The sequence below is a fragment of the Lepidochelys kempii genome, chromosome 6 (genome assembly GCF_965140285.1).
Source record: "Lepidochelys kempii isolate rLepKem1 chromosome 6, rLepKem1.hap1, whole genome shotgun sequence".
NCBI lineage: Eukaryota > Metazoa > Chordata > Testudines > Cheloniidae > Lepidochelys > Lepidochelys kempii.
This window is the reverse complement of record NC_136385.1, coordinates 90,891,607-90,908,390: the sequence shown is the minus strand read 5'-3', so window position 1 is coordinate 90,908,390 and position 16,784 is coordinate 90,891,607. Positions and strand designations below refer to the sequence as shown.

General features: G+C 51.8%; 1 protein-coding gene across 2 annotated transcripts in view; it reads left to right on the top strand.

Moving 5' to 3' along the window:
- Positions 1-16,784, top strand: part of LTBP2 (latent transforming growth factor beta binding protein 2) — a 126,206-nt gene that overhangs the window by 80,514 nt on the left and 28,908 nt on the right. For both annotated transcript variants that reach the window (XM_073349171.2, XM_073349170.2), the window contains exons 9-15: positions 791-865; positions 9,319-9,441; positions 10,372-10,536; positions 11,662-11,856; positions 13,164-13,183; positions 14,778-14,817; positions 15,507-15,596. In XM_073349171.2, coding sequence (XP_073205272.1) covers positions 791-865; positions 9,319-9,441; positions 10,372-10,536; positions 11,662-11,856; positions 13,164-13,183; positions 14,778-14,817; positions 15,507-15,596 — 708 coding nt within the window. The remainder of the gene's footprint in view (positions 1-790; positions 866-9,318; positions 9,442-10,371; positions 10,537-11,661; positions 11,857-13,163; positions 13,184-14,777; positions 14,818-15,506; positions 15,597-16,784) is intronic.

Genomic DNA, 16,784 nt, shown 5'->3' with positions numbered 1-16,784 from the left:
GTCCGGCCATGAGGACTCTTGAAAATCTGTCCTGATCTGTGTGATGTATTTCTGATGCATTGATCACCATGAGCTGTAGGTGCCTTTAATATAGACTGTGTCGCCTAGACTGCTTTATAGATTTAACACCAAGCACTATATCATCAACGAAAGACAATAAGGGCATTGGGCACCATTGGACAGGCCCTTCACTTGCAAAACTGCTGTTGAAGTTATTGACAGTACATGCTCAGAGGGCTTGCAGGATCCAGTCCATTGTATAGTGAATAAATTGAAACATCTGGTTGTGAAGTAATGGTGGGGGAGGAAAAAATAAAGTAGTAAGCAAGGGATAGAAACATCTGAAAGGGAGATTTGAAAAAGGGTGGAGTTGATGGTACAGGAGGCAATTCCAGATGGCAGCAGCTGCAGAGGTGAAAGCTCTCACACCAGCAGCAGACACTGAGTGTAGGGATGGAGAGAAGGCCAGTGGAGTAGCAGAGGCTGTGGAAGAGAGGGCTCTGAGGTGTGTCAGGAGCATCTCCTGCTTCACTGTGGGACCACCGCTGAGCAATTCGGTAGTATGAGTGTGAGCTGAGTTTCTGGTGCGCATAGCCAGTGGTGTGGAGGTAGTGACAGGGGACTTATTGACAGAGGAGGTGGGAGAAGAAGAAAAGGCAGAGACAAGAGTATACCAAGCTCACAGGCTGGTGGATGTAAAGGAGAGACTGGGGTCAAGGAGAGAGAAAGAGAAGATGGGATTGTGGAGTTTAGCCCTGGTCCCTAAGCTTACTGTTTGCTGTCATTCTAGCTCATCCAGTGATTGAAAACAGACAGGTGGAGTGTCCTCAGGGATACAAGAGGCTGAATCGGAGCCACTGTCAAGGTAAGGATGCCACTCTGACCGCTTTCTCAGACTCCTTATCAGGTAGAGTAACGATCATTCCTGTGTAAAATGAGTTCACTTCCTGCCCTGGGACCAACCTACTGGGAACGTTACAGTTAAAGAACCCTGGCCTTAAAGTGTGAAAGTAACTAGCTACATTCCACTAACTGTACAGAAAAATTGCATGTCCCTGACAGCTCAGGCTGTTTCACAGCAAAACCAGTCAAATTTCCCAGATAACAACCTTATCTCTAACCCACAAGACCCACCTCTATTCTCCCAGCATGTGCATGCACTAGTGATTTGCATCTCTAAATTCAGCATGTACTTAGTGGTGTTAAAAACAGGAGATCTGTATATTTCCTGTAGCCTGAAGCAACTTTAACTGCAAGTTACCAGTGATTGTGGCGGGGTGGAAGGGGGGGAGAGTTTGTTTGGGTTTTTCGAGAGGAGTGGTGAAAGTGAGTTGGCTTGAAAATCTGTCTGCACCAAGTACATAAACTTTATACTCTGCCAGGCTCCTCAGAGTCTGCCTTGCTCCAGGGTGGGGCCCGTCTATGCACCTTTCAACCCCAGAGTGTCCTCTGCCCCACATCGGGGGGTGGCTGTGTCTGGACCATTCATCCCAGGGGTCCCCTCTGCCCCACATTGGGAGTAGAGAGTGTGTCTGGGCCATTCACCCCAGGGGTCCCCTCTGCCCCCACATTGGGGTGTGGTGTGGTGGGGGGAGCACTCACCCAAGGGGTCCCTTCTGTCCCACATTGAGGGGGGGGGGTGTGGGCCATTCAACGCAGAGTCCCCTCTGCCCCCATTGGGTGAGTGGGTGTGTGTCTGGGCCATTCAACCCAAGGTCCCCTCTGCCCCCATTGGGGAGTATCTTATGTGGGCCATTCACCCTGGAGTTTCCTCTGCCCCACATTGGGGGGTGTCCATGTGTGGGCCAATCACCCGAGGAGTCCGCTGTACCCCACTCAGGGTGGCGGGGGGGATGCCTGTGTCTGTCCCATTCATCTGCTCCACCTCAGGAGGGCGGCTTTTTCCCTGTTCCTTGTTAGAGGAATATCTGACATTTTTCCAACCGTAAAGTTTTCCATGCAGTGATTGGGAGCTAGAATTTCTTGGTCACATTGTCATGATTCCTGATAAGCCATGAGGTGTCCCTTAGAGGATGCTGTCTGGGCCTGCCCTGGCAAGCTCATGACATGCAGTCCAGTGACTCATCTCCTCTAGCAGGGACTTTCCATCTGACTGAGTTAAGTAATGAGTCACCTGAGAGCTTCACCACAGTGTCCTAGAGGAGAATGGTCACCAGAACAGTGGCCTCAATTCCCTGTGACAATCAGTGTAGGGCTAGTGTCAGGGTTTTGTGCTGGGCCCCTGTGTGGCTCCTGGCATGGGGACATGTTGGGAGAGAGAGAGAAGTGGCCATGAGTGCTCTGCCTCCTCAGGGACCTTTCTGAGCCTGGCAGGAGACACACTGTCCTGGCAGTGCCTTGGTGCCTTGAGGTGCCATATACGTACATTACCATGTCCTTGCTGTGGCCATGGGACGTGTGTCTCGGACCCCAGTGCTAATCAAGGACCTGAATTCAAAGGCAAAGAGAGCAATTTGGCTAATAGAACGTTGGAGAAGGATCCCATGGGTAACATGGGGTCCTTCCCAGCAGAGATGGAAGAGGGAGTGGGATGATGGATGAGAGCCCCTGGATGTTCTCCAGGCCTTTGTCTATAGGAGTGGAGCCCAGCTGAGAGGGAGCCAACAGGCTGAGTGATCCACTGAGCTTTGGGTTTTGTTAAAGCATTGATGAGAGATGGCAGCAGGGCCCAAGCTGGAGTTGTGGGGACCTCAGGGAGCTCTCCTGCCACTGCTCTGTCTGGCTGGCCAGTAGGCCAGCATGGCTCTTTTGCTCCCCCACTGCAGAGAAGCAAACCGCCTGGCTCCCTTTGCAAGGACACCTCCTTGCCTTTGCTTACTAAATACCAGAGAACAGCCTTGCGACATCAGCACTGTTACGGAGGCCAGATCGAGAGTGGCTGGAAGTTCAAGTACTAACTGGTATGAACTCTGGCAATCCAGCTGCTCCCAGGAAATGCTGTGCCTCTGGAACTGAGTTTGGCTGTGCAGCACAAATCCCCCAGAGCTAATAACTGGGAGCCACGGCATCTCCAGTGGATTTGCTGATTGCCACTGATGAATGACAACCCAGGGGCCTCAGGTCCACTTCTGTTAATGAGAACAGCACAGGTCCTGGAGAGGCCATTTCCTGATGCTCCCGGCACCCAGCTATTCAACAACAGGGAGAGTGGCAGCCAGCTTCTGAGCACGGGGCAGAGATTGTCATGGAAACTGGTGGCTGATGCTGGGTAGGGGAAGAAGATGGGGATCCCTCCCGCAGCTGGGCTGCATCCTGCGGCTGCCAACTGGAAATGCACAGGGGGACTGGGCAACATGTAATCACTAGGACCCAGAAACCCCAAGCAGCCTGGTGAAGATGTCAGTACCAGTGCCAAAGCCAGGATCTTGCTTCAGAATACACTGAGGACAATGTGTGTGACATGTAGGGTGACCAGACAGCAAATGTGAAAAATCAGGGGTGGGGGGATAATAGGGTCCTATATAAGACAAAACCCCTAGTATTGGGACGTCTGGTCACCCTAATGACATGCATGAGTCATGGAACACAGCATCTCCAACTCGGGTCTGGTTTCCTCTTCAGACACTGACGGTGTCGGCCCCACGGTAAACTCACTAGGGCCTTTGTACTATGTGCTCCCCCTTCCCTGTGCACCTGAGGGTATTACTGAGACTCACCAACAGGCATAAGAACCAGCTATGTGCAGAATGGAAGAAATGGCCGGGCTGCTTGTGGTTCTGGGCTTGTGGGCTCCCCTTCCCCAAGGCACTGTGTCATGGGTCCAGCCACATCCCTGACTGGAGGTGGGCAAGGATGGGCAGCGTACAGCTGGCAATGCTGCTTCTGTGTCACTTGGGGATTCCCATGTGGTGGGAGTCCTCAGCTGCACTTCGGGTAGCTTTACTGCACTGACAGAGAAACGTGAGGGGGATGGAGCAGGGGATGGGATCTAGCCCTCTGGTTTAAATTAAAAGCTCAGTCCCCACTGCCAGTAAGAACATAAGAACGGCCATACTGAGTCAGACCAAAGGTGGTCCATCTCAACCAGTGGCCAGTGCCAAGTGCCCCAGAGGGAATGAACAGACCAGATAATCATCAAGTGATCCATCTCCTGTTGCCCATTCCCAGCCTCTGGCAAACAGTGGCTAGAGACACCATCCCTGCCCATCCTGGCCAATAGCCATTGATGGACCTATCCTCCCTAAATTTTTCTAGTTCTTTTTTAAACCCTGTAATAATCTTGGCCTTCACAACATCCTCACGAAAACAGTTCCACAGGTTGACTGTGCATTGTGTGAAGAAATACTTCCTTTTGTTTGTTTTAAACCTGCTGCCTATTAATTTCATTGGGTGACCCCTAGTTCTTGTGGTATGAGAAGGAGTAAATAACACTTCCTTAAAGAAAAGGAGTACTTGTGGCACCTTAGAGACTAACCAATTAGCTTATGCTAACGAAAGCTTATGCTCAAATAAATGGGTTAGTCTCTAAGGTGCCACAAGTACTCCTTTTCTTTTTGCGAATACAGACTAACATGGCTGTTACTCTGAAACCTAACACTTCCTTATTTACTTTCTCCACACCAGCAATGATTTTATAGACCTCTATCATATCCCCCCTTAGTCGTTGCTTTTCCAAGCTGAAAAGTCCCAATCTTATTAATTTCTCTTCATACGGAAGCCGTTCCATACCCCTAATAATTTTTGTTGTCCTTTTCTGAACCTTTTCCAATTCCAATATATTTTTTTTGAGATGGGGCGACCACATCTGCACACAGTATTCAAGTTTAACAAATTTATTTGAGTTTAAGCTTTCGTGAGCTACAGCTCATTTCATCACTCACGAAAGCTTATGCTCAAATAAATTTGTTAGTCTCTAAGTTGCCACAAGTACTCCTTTTCTTTTTGCGGATACAGACTAACACGGCTGCTACTCTGAAAAGTATTCAAGATGTGGGCATACCATCGATTTATATAGAGGCAATATGATATTTTCTGTCTTATTTCTCTATCCCTTTCTCAATGATTCCCACCATTCTGTTAGCTTTTGTGACTGCCGCTGCACATGGAGTGGACGTTTTCAGAGAACTATCCACAATGACACCAAGATCTCTTTCTTGAGTGGTAACAGCTAATTTAGACCCCATCATTTTACATGTATAGTTGGGGTTATGTTTTCCAACATGCATTACTTTGCATTTATCAACATTGAATTTCATCTGCCATTTTGTTGCCCAGTCACCCAGATTTGTGAGATCCTTTTGTAGCTCTTTGCAGTCTGCTTTGGCCGTAACTATCTTGAGTAGTTTTCTATCATCTGCAAATTTTGCCACCTCACTGTTTACCCCCTTTTCCAGATTATTTATGAATATGTAACTTGTGCTGCTTGTTACTATAATCCCTTGTATCCCTCTGCTCATTCAGACTCCAGATAAGTCAGATCCATTCAGTGCCTCAGGATGACAAGTTAGATATGTGCTGCTGGCTTATGTCAGAGATGAGCCCTGTAGCCTTTGTAAGGGATAGATAACCAAGCCTCTGCCCTGGATGGGGTTTGCACCATGTTTGGGGTTTGGTCCCCACTTCATCAAGCGTCTGCCCTAGACAGGGATTCCCAGCTTGCTTGGAGTCTGCGCCTTTGGTTCTACATATCACAAATCTCTGTTCCTGACTCAGTAACAGGGTGCTACTTAGCATGGCTCTATCCTTGCCATCTCTCTCGCCAGCAGAAGGACAGGAGTGGCAGAGGGAGGATGGGCACAGTGGGTCAGGTGTCTGGCAATATGCACGGGTTTTCCATCATCCTGGGATGGGAAGTCATTTCTGATTACTTGAGGACAGAGGAGTAGGAAATGTCTCTTGGGTTGGACCTCTCCTGTCCCATGGCATGCTTGGTTGTTCCTCTCTGTGGTTCTAGTTTCTATTCTGAGGGCCCTGGCTTTCCATTGGAAGAGGGCCTGCTGTGCTTTGCATGCCACTGTGGTGAGGTTCACCAGTGAGAGGGCTCTTTTTGGCACCTCCATCTATCTAGCCAGGGTGGTTTGTGATCTGTAGGATTTTCTCCAGAGATTTGACTCTGTCACTGTGGTATCTAGCCCAGGGAAAGCTGCTACTCATCTCCATCCTCTGCTTGAATGCAGTATCCAGGGTGCTGATTAAGATGCGTGCACCAGACAGGTACATCCGTGCCTTGTGTCTCCAGTCACGAGAGCTGCATGTGCCCCAGTTACCCCCTGTGAAATGTCCCACACCCTGGCCTGTGACCCCCTCCTCCCTGAACATGGCTGAACAGGGACACCTGGGGAATTTTCCCATTTAGAAATTTTTACACCTGGCAAAGATGGGGAGGCAAACTGCTGCTGCAGACACGTCCACTCGGGTACCATACACTGGAGCTCAGGTTTATTCATTTCACTATAATGCCCAACGCAGCTAATCCTGGGCTCTGCTTCCATGTGCCATGTTCGAAGGGTGAAAAGCAACGGCTGGATTCTTCCGTGCTGTGAAGGGGATGCTGGGTCTGTCTGAAGCCTGCAGCGGGGACTCTCTGCAGCAGGGGAATCTGCTCTTGCCTGCTGTGTGCCATGTGACCGTCTGGAAGCTTACTCAGTTATTAGGACCCTATTGGATGGGAACTGTGAGGAGCTGTGGGAACAGCAAGGAAATGATGCTTGTCTGTCCTGCTGCACAGGTGGTGGTGATAACAAGTACTTAGCCAGCATTCCTGAGAGCTTCCAGTTGGTTTTAAATCATTGTCTGACCTTCCCAACCCCCTGTCAGTATCTTATGGATGGCCCAGAGGGGAGAGGGAATTTGCTTGAAGTCATACACTGCATCAGTGGCAGAGCCATGGCTTGGACTTGGGAGCTGCTAGCTCTCATGTGTGTATCCCCAGAATCAGCAGCACCAGTGACAAGCTGGAGACATGCCTTCCACTCATCTGACTGATGCAGGGCTGTCAGTGCAAGAGCAGGTTCCCCCAGCCCTCACTGTGCACCAGCACTCTTTGATTCCTGATGATGCATCCTTTGCAGACAGTGCCCCAGTCTGGCCACACAGGGGATTTGATCGAAAGGAGGAGACTTGCTCATAAGTCAAGTCCCGCCAAGCTTCTATCTGGCAGCTTTAAAAATTACTTCGCCCGGATAGCCCTGTGAGATGCAACATCTGGTGTCCACGGGGATCCCAGAGTAGAGCAATCATTTGAGCCATCTATGCAGCTGCACCTAACAGGCTGTGCACAGTGGATGTGGGATTGCAGTCATCACAAAGGTTCCTGTGAAGCAGTTTGCAATGCAAGTGTCCTATGGGACACTGGACTAGCTGAGACTAGTGTGCTGATGCTGTATGGCAAAGGTGGGGTATGGGACTTGAGGGACTTAGAGGCCTGATCCAATAGAGCAAGTAAGGTGCCTGACTAACAGTACCAGTCACCTGATCTGATAGAGCAGGAAGAGGGGCCAGTAATTTTCCCAGTCATTCCTTTCCATTAGCGAAAATCCCCAAAATAAGCTGAAGAGCAATTGACTCTGAAGGCAGCTGCAGGGAGGAACAAAGGGGACATAGCCAGGGCAGGAGGCAGGAAGCAGACTGCAGGTGAACCTGGCTGGGAGATAAGCAAGGCAGGACTCTGGGACAGAGGGGAGGAGGTTTTTGAAAAGTCTGGAATCTCCTGGCACATTATTGTACCCACCTGGGGCTCAGCTAGCAAAGGCAGGCTCCCAAATTCCTCCCTAACCCATGGCATGCTGTACAGCTTCCACATCTGGATGGCACATGGTGACTGGACCCAGCTGGATGAATCTGGAGCATCAGCAGCAGGGAAGGAGAGAGGCGAGGCAAATGAGACGTTCTGGGTTGGCTGTTTGCTCTTGACATCCCTTTTGCAGGTTAACACAGCCCATGGGACAAAGTGTACTTACCCCTGCCTTGGTGTGGGAGGGGGACTAGATGGTCTGCTGAGGTCCCAGCCAGCCAGGTCAGGCCCCTAGAGAGAGCATCAGCTTGAGAGAGCAGCACTTTGTGGAGTCAGGTGACCTTGCGATACAGGACACTGCCACTGTCCCTACCAACAGACTAGCTGGGCATCAGTGTCATCAATGGCAGGTATGAACCCCTCAGGCCTGGAGCTGACTGTCCCAAGCTGTGACTGAAGAAAGAGCCAGGCCAGAGTCGAGATTGTTTAATACTGTTTTGGAAATGGAACAACTGGAAATCTCAGAGGGCACCATCCATACAATCAGTGCCTTGAGGGGCCCTGCAAGACCCTGGCCTTGCTCTGATGTGGGGTCCCCGCCCCTAAAAGCCTAGTGCTTGTTGATGGGAAAGTATGAGAGAAGGCCTGGCAGGACTGTGCTGGCCCTGGAATGGAATCCTGTGCCAGGGGACTGAGGGGACATTCTTAGCTGACAGTATCCAGGAGGGGACAGAGTGTCTCAGGAATTTCTGGAGGGGGCCAGGTAGCACAACAGTGCCCTGCCCTCACCCCTTCTGTCTGAGGCTCCTGAAGGCTGAGCACATTCGACCCTATGCCCCTTTCAGCCTTCACTCCCCCAGGGAACGGCGGGGGGTGGGTGGCTGACCCAGACGTTTCCCCCATTATCAGAGGGACAGAAATGTTAGGTGAGAACATGGGAAGCAAATGCTACCGGCAAAATTCTCCTACCCTGTCTAGCTACAGAGAGAGACTCCCCAGCTCTCCCATGCTGCTAGGTCTCCTGGCTTTTGCTAAATCATATTTTCTACCAGTGTGGGAGACAGCAGGTCTCCAGCCAGGGCACTCTAGGCAGACACTGATCTCAGTGACTCTGCAACGCACCCCTAGCAGCCCCTCACATAGATTCATAGATATTAGGCCAGAAGGGACCATTATGATCATCTAGTCTGACCTCCTGCACAATGCAGGCCACAGAATTTCACCCACCACTCCTAAAAAAGACCTCACACCTATATCTGTGCTATTGAAGTCCTCAAATTGTAGTTTGAAGAGAGACCTTCCCCAGCTCTGTATGTGGGGAAATCCCATGGGAATTTACTCTGGTGACTCCTGCTGTCACCTCTCGACTGGTTCAGTGCTGGAGAGACCAGCTGTGTTGCAGGAAGGTAAAGACTTCTGCAGTTTGCTGGTTGCATGGGGGTCAGTATCAGCCCGTGGGGTTGGGGGCTGGGAAGGGTCTCAGAGAGAAAGTGCTGTTTGTGCGGCTGTTGGACACATGGTTTGATTTGTCAATTTGCTGTTCAGTGGGCTGTTCCCTGCCCTTCTCTTCGCTTACACCAACCAGGGCATTGTGGCTGATTCTGTTCTCTGCTTTCACCCTGCAGATATCAACGAGTGCCTGATGCTTGGCCTGTGTAAAGATGCCGAATGTGTGAACACCCGCGGCAGCTTCCTCTGCACCTGCAAACCCGGGACCATGCTGGACCCATCCCGCAGTCGCTGTGTCTGTAAGTGCTCTGGAGACCAAGCCCTGCACGGCTGCTTGGAAGCAGCTGCCCAAGGTACCCAGTGACGTCCCCCAAAGCTTCCCTGGAACTGTGAGCAGGAACCAGCAGATCATGAGCCAGATGGAAACAAGATATCACGTGTCAGTGTGTCCCAATGCCCTGAGAGAGTGTATGGGTGGGCGATGTGAGACCCTGTGTGCGTGCATTCATGCCCTTGCATGATGTATGTACTTGGACGTGTACCCATGTGTCCCAGCACTCTCCTCTTACAGGGCCACTGGACTCAGCTCCCATGGGATTCTCATTCACGTCCCTCCTTTGTTCACATCGGGTTGTTGAGTGTGTAACTGAGTTGACATGACGGTAATTCCATGGCAGAGAATGCAGGAGATAGGAAGCCTGCACCCAGCTTCTGCAGAGGCTGCCGTGAAAGCAGTGACCTCTCCCCAGGGGTGCAGTTCTGAGGAAGGGGCTTGAGAGCACCTGCACTGGAGTATCTGGAATCGAAACAGAAGCCCATCTCTTCCATGCCACTTCTGTTGGATCTGCCCACTCCACTGAAGTCCTAGGGCAGAATGCCCAAGCAGGTTTAGGCTGCGGAGAGATATACTATGGAAACCGCAGCTTCCGGGAGAGGGGCCTGCAGCTCTTCACCAAAATCCTCATCAGCCAGGGGCAAAGGCCGTGTGGTGTGAGTGGGGGGTGCTAACCTGTAGGGGCAGCATGGAGACCGTTGGGGCAGAAGCGGACCAGTGGGGTGATGGCGGCTGTATGGCAGCAGAGGAGGGATGCGATAAGGCCCTGGGGCTGGGGACAGAGAGGCAGAGCTGGGAAGGACCTTGAAGGCGATGACAGGCAGCACTTTGACACTCTGTGCCCGGCAGAGGTAACAGCTTGGCCTCCGACACTAACCCTGGGCTTGTGTTTCAGCGGATAAGGCTGTGTCCATGGAGCAGGGGCTGTGCTATCGCTCAGCAGCGGGAGGCAACTGTGCCCTACCACTCGCCCAGAGCATCACCAAACAGATCTGCTGCTGCAGCCGTGTTGGCAAAGGATGGGGGAGGAATTGTGAGAAGTGTCCTGTGCTCGGGTCAGGTGAGAGCTGTGCTCACTGCCCAGCTGTGCTCAGAGTTCTAAGCCTGGAGCCTGGTCTTCACCTTACAACTTCTCCCGACTCCTCGGCCCAGAACCATCGCAGGCTCCTTCCCATGCACTAATGTGTTGGGATGTGGGTGTGAACAGTCTATGGGGGACTCAGTGCAAGGGGCACAGGCCAGCACAGAGACTGTGGTCTGCATGGCTGCTTGCTAGAAGGCAGAGTGCACTACTGAGAGTGGCCTGCCACTCTGGAGGCTGGGGTGAAGCAGAGAAGATTCCAAAGCTGGGGGATCTGCAGCACAAGTGAGTGCATCTGAGCTTGGAGGTGGGGAAGTTCCTCACCAGGCAGCCATCATGCAGCACAGCCCCAGAGGGAGACCACAGCCTTTCCTATGCCTGGGTTAGTCTGACAGTCCCTTTCATCTCACTCTGCCTCCCATAAGGTTAAAGTTTCCTCCTCTCCTAAAGTGTCAGCCTTTAAGTGCTCCAACACACCAAGCAAGGATGGGTTTGACTTTTACCGGTGTGTTAAGTACTAAAGAGACAAGCACAGAACCCCACAGGGCTGGGAATTCCTACACATCCCCCTGGACTGGGTGGAAGGCGTCTTTGGACATGTGCATCAAAGGGCCAAAGTACTAGAAGGTCCCTAGGGGTTGCAGCATTGTAGCCATTTATCTGGTCCCTTATCCAGCCTTGGCAGGCTGTGCAGCCCCCTCTGCCCATTATACGGCTCTCTCCTGTTGATGAAGTGATAGCTGTCTTCAGATGTGGGAGAGTGTTTCCTTGGTGCTCCCCCAGGGAGCTTTGAGCCAACGGAGAGATTCAGTCTCCAGTAGCTGTGAATGCTAACCGGTATCAGTTACAGACACACCCAGCGCTGGGAGCAGATTCTCTCTGCTGGAAACATCCACCCTTCACACCATGCTCTAACGTACGGTGGCTGATGGATGGAGGGTGTACACACACACAGACACACACCTGCCGTTCTCATCTGTGTAGCAGAAGACAGCATCTTCAGTTCCTCCATTGGATCTTGCCAGAAGGGCAACCTCGTGTGCTCGCAACTGGTTTCTGCCCCTTTCCCCCACATGTCAGCCTTGCCCTGTGTCTCCCTTGCAGAAGCCTTTAAGGAAATTTGCCCTGCAGGACATGGCTACACCTACTCCAGCTCAGATATCCGTCTGTCCATGAGAAAGGCGGAGGCAGAAGAGCTGCCATTCAGCTCAGAAGAGCAGGGGGAGAGCAGCGACCGGACGCCCAACTGGGCAGCAAAAAGGCCGCAGCTGCAGGAAGCCCTGAGTGGTGGAGTCACAGGTATGCTCCTCCGTGCTGGAACCTCAGCAGCAGAAGGTAGATTGGGATGTGATGCAACATTAGTAGCGGCTATGCACACAGGTGCCCTGGATGAATTCCCTCTTTCATCCTCAGGCTGTCCCTATCCCAGGGACTGTGCTTCCAGCTGAAGTGGATTTGGGTCAGCTCCAAAGCTATGCAAGGCTCTCTTGCCCCTGTATCCCAATGGCATAGGGTATGACCTTTTCAGAACTCCCTGGTCCTGCTGGGCAACCTTTGAGTCCCAGCCTCAGATCCTCACATGCTAACAGGTGCTGCTACTGCCAGATGGCCATGCTGCCTCCACACTTGGAAGCTGCAGTCTGATTCAGATGTGCCCTGCTGAGCAGAGCTGTGGGTCCAGCTGAGTTTAGGGCTCAGTGTGAATTCTGGCACAAGTATCCCTGGGCGGTTATCCCAATGCACTCAGGCTGGGAATCCAAATCCAGAGAGGGGAGTGACAGTTGTCACTGGAACCAGGGTCTATTAGAATGTGAGTTCCCTGCGGACACTGGGGGAGGAGCCAGGACTGGGGCAACTCAGTGTGCTAGGTTTGGAAGGACAAGTTCCCATCTTGTGCTGGGAGAAACGGGAGGCTCCTAGCCAGCATCTGGGAAGCAAGTGAAGTTAGTGCAGCCTGGGCTCTCTGAGGTATGTGGGGTGCTGACGCTTCTGCTTTAGCCAGCAGATCGAGGGACATGATCGTTCCCCTCTATTCGACATTGGTGAGGCCTCATCTGGAGTACTGTGTCCAGTTTTGGGCCCCACACTACAAGAAGGATGTGGAAAAATTGGAGAGAGTCCAGCGAAGGGCAACAAAAATGTTTAGGGGTCTGGAACACATGACTTATGAGGAGAGGCTGAGGGAACTGGGATTATTTAGTCTGCAGAAGAGAAGAATGAGGGGGGATTTGATAGCTGCTTTCAACTACTTGAGAGGTGGTTCCAAAGAGGATGGTTCTAGACTATTCTCAGTGGTAGAAAATGATAGGACAAGGAGTAATGGTCTCAAGTTGCAGTGGGGGAGGTTTAGGTTGGATATTAGGAAAAACTTTTTCACTAGGAGGGTGGTGAAACACTGGAATGCGTTGCCTAGGGAGGTGGTGGAATCTCCTTCCTTAGAAGTTTTTAAGGTCAGGCTTGACAAAGCCCTGGCTGGGATGATTTAATTGGGGATTGGTCCTGCTTTGAGCAGGGGGTTGGACTAGATGACCTCCTGAAGTCCCTTCCAACCCTGATATTCTATGATTCTTGTTCTGAAATTCACCATGTACTGTTTAATTTTCCAGGTCACTCTCCAGATAGTGAGGTGAGTCAAGCCCATGCTGCTGGCAGATGATGGGGTGGGGATATGTTTGTGTTGTACTTCACTAGTGGTAAAGGGATTGTTTAAAAAAGTAACCAGAGGGAAACACTGAATGTGTTGGAGTTGGAGTAATGAGGGGAAGTGGTGCTGGAGGAGGTTAGAAAACACCCAGACAGCCAGGCATTTTCACTTACTGCAGATCAGCTGCAACGTTCAAGCCGCAGCTGATGCTTTGGGCTTGGGAGCAGCTGACACCCCATTGTTGAGGGTTGGGAGCGAATGGTGTCTCCTCCCTACTCCCGCGATAGGATTTGGGGGTTTGCCTCCTTGTGCCCTAAACCTTTAGGAATAAAGCTTAAAAATAAGCTGTGAAGGGAAAAAATGGGGCTTGTGACTTTGTTGTGTTGGCTTCTTTGGGATGGTTTGGTTTGGTTGTTTCAGTTTGACAGCAGACGTTCACATCCAGTCTGTCTCCCCAGTGTGCTCCTATGACCTGCATTGCCATAGTATCTGAGCACCTCACAATCTTTAATGTATTCAGCCTCACAACACTGCGGGGGGGATAGGGAACAGCTGTTAGCCCCATTTTACTGATTCCCCACCAATGGAGAGATGAAGTGACTAGGCCAAGGTCATGCAGGGGCTCTGGGGTAGTGCTGGGACTTGAACTCAGATTTCCCCAGTCCTGAGCTAGCCCCCAGACCCCTGGTCATCCTTCCTTTCTAGCTGGGAAAAGTCTCTGATGACTGGAGAATTCGTGAAATGATGACAGTCCGAAAGAGTGAAAGTCGAGCTATTGAGGGGGAAGGAGTTTAGCCAAACTATAGAAAACTGCTTTGGTTTGTGTTTAATGCCTGGTTAATGCCAATGACTAATTAACATCCTGAATAAGGGAGTCTTTTGCCAAAGAGTCGGTACTCTTGCCCTTTGAGTTGAAGATTCAGAGCTCACAACAGGCATCCCCAGGATTTCCCAGAGGTTCTCCAGCAAAACCAGGAGAAACCACACTGACACTTTGGAGATTGTCCTTGGGAAAATCTCTGCCAAAGGATTGCCTGCCCAGTTCAGGTTCTGGAGCGCCTCACAAGATTAGCCAGGCTCCCATCTGGGGCACTAGGTAATGCAGATACCTGACTCTGAGGTTTGTAGCTATGCAGTCGGCCTGTGAAGGAGACTTGGAGGGAACTGAATGCAGAAATCTTAAAAAAAAGGATTACTTGTGGCACCTTAGAGACTAACAGATTTATTTGAGCATAAGCTACAGCTCACGAAAGCTTATGCTCAAATAAATTTGTTAGTCTCTAAGGTGCCACAAGTCCTCCTTTTCTTTTTGCGAATACAGACTAACGCGGCTGCTACTCTGAAAGAAATCTAAAAGGCTCCTCGCTAGGCATAATGCGTTGTATAGGGTCCAGCACACGGAGGCTCCAGCCATTCCACACACTAGCAGCTTCACCTGCCATTACAGTACCCTTAGTGTGAACCAGCAGCCAGGATGGGGCAGGAGGAAGCTCACCTCTCTCTTGCCCCTTGGCTAAATACATCCCTGGGCGGTCTAAGCAAAGCCAAACTTTGTGTTTGTGTTTCTCACCCACAGGGCGCTGCTGATGCCACCCAAGAACCTGCCACACACCCAGGTGCGTAAGTGCTCAATTGGCTTGTGAATAAGCTACAAATAGAGAAGAGAAAGGAGGACCAGGGTTGGCCCAGCTGGCAGCTTCAGGCTGTGCTGATAACCTTAGGGCCAGGGAAAGGCAGCTTTATTTCATAGGCACCTCCTAATCTCCTTCTGTGTCGCTCCAAATGGGCTGTGCTGCACAGAACCGGGAGGTGCTGCAGGAACGGGGGAGCCCCATGAGATGCAGGGCACGGAGGGCCACACTCCGTTTCAAGTATTGGAAGAGCTGTTCCTCCAGCCCGGGGATGGGGCTCTGTTATTGTCTGCCCACATTCATGGTCTCTGCATGCTGGGCTCTGTAATGGGCACCACAGGGTGGGGGTGGGGTCAGGTTGCAGGGGTCTGCACCCCCAACAAGCAGCAGCAAGGTTGCTGGCTGTGAAATTTCTCAGCCGTAACACGAATGAGGCTGGATCAGGTGATAACTGGTCTCAAGATGTCATGTGGTAGAACATATGCAGCAACCTAGATGCTGGGCTCAGAACTGGGGCTTGGCACCCACACCTGCTGCTCCGCAGCTGATCCCTCCGTATTGTGAGGTGCTGGGACGTAGAGGTTGGGGGCTCATGAACAGGGCTTAGGCTTTGACACTTGCTCCTGTGTCCGACTGTGATCCCAGGCTGGTGCTCACATCTCTCTCATCTGCAGGGGATGTAGTGGAGGAGACATTCTCTCGCCCTCCTGCCCAGCCAGGCCCAGAGGCTGCAGGGGAGGGCACTGCTGCAGCACAGATCACAGGTTCGTCAGCAGCTCTAAATGGGGTTTACCTGCCTCACCTGGTAGGCCCTAAAGAGAAATGTGATCCAGTCAGAACATAGGGCCCTCCCCCACAAGGATCCCTGGTATGCCAAACCCTGGTAGATCCCTCCAGGCCTGGGTGTGTGCTGAGGGATCCAGGCAGATCCCAGTGGGTACAAGAGCAGATGCTTTGGCTTTCAGTGCCCTTCACTGTGTAATCTGTATAACACACGACCTTGTCTGGATCACATGGAAGGGAAGCTTAGGATTCATGCCATGAATGAACACAGCCCTTCATTGCTGCCCAGCCAAGCGCAGAGACTTGTCACCCAAGAGAGCCCTCACTTTGATTCATGTGTTTAGCATAGGTCAGTGTTATTTCCCTGGCATACATCTCCTCCTGGTGCGCACTGCGTCTGCTGTGCCTGCCCAGGGCTACGGGGATGGAGGCGGTCCGCAGAATACGTGAGGCTAGCTGGATCTCTGCACTGTGAACAGCAGGGTCCTCTGAGCAGAGGGGAAAGGGAAGGGCTCCCCGGGGAAGAGACATCACAGAGGAGGTGGCAGTGACTCCCAAGGAAAGGGACTGGCAGGGTCTCACTGGTGGCTTTGGCCCAAGCCCTGCTGCAGTCAGAGTTGAGTCATCTGGAAGCTGTAGTGGAGCGGGAAGTGTGTGGCTCCCAGGGGAGGCTTGTTTACTGCGTGAATAATAGCAGTTCTGTTATTCTAGGGTTGTCTAAGTGTCTGGGAGTGCTGCCCCTGCTTGGGGCCAAAAGCACCCTCAGAAGAAACCCTGGCACAGGCACCTTGCTGTGGAATGCGCCTCCCACAATAGCCTTTTGTTTGTGTGTGTTTGTGTGTTGGTTTGGTGATGGGATTGTTTCGCTGTTGGGGCGTGTGTGGGTCTCTGCTGGCCTCTCCTTGCCCTTTCTGCATTCACTGCTGCTAAGCTGCTTCCTCGGGCTGCCCTGGGATTAGTGAGACCAGGCTGGAGGCAGCAGGAAGGGAAGCAGCATGTGAATGGCCCACACTGAGTGGGCACTAAAGCCCCGGGGACTGTGCCTGCCCTGCCTCCCTGCTCCCAGTGGCCAGTTACAGGGCTGCACTGGCTCCTGGGGAGGCGCTTGCCTGCCCAGGCCAGATAGAGCTGGTTTGCTGTTTTCTTCTGAGCTCTCCATGGGCTTTCCC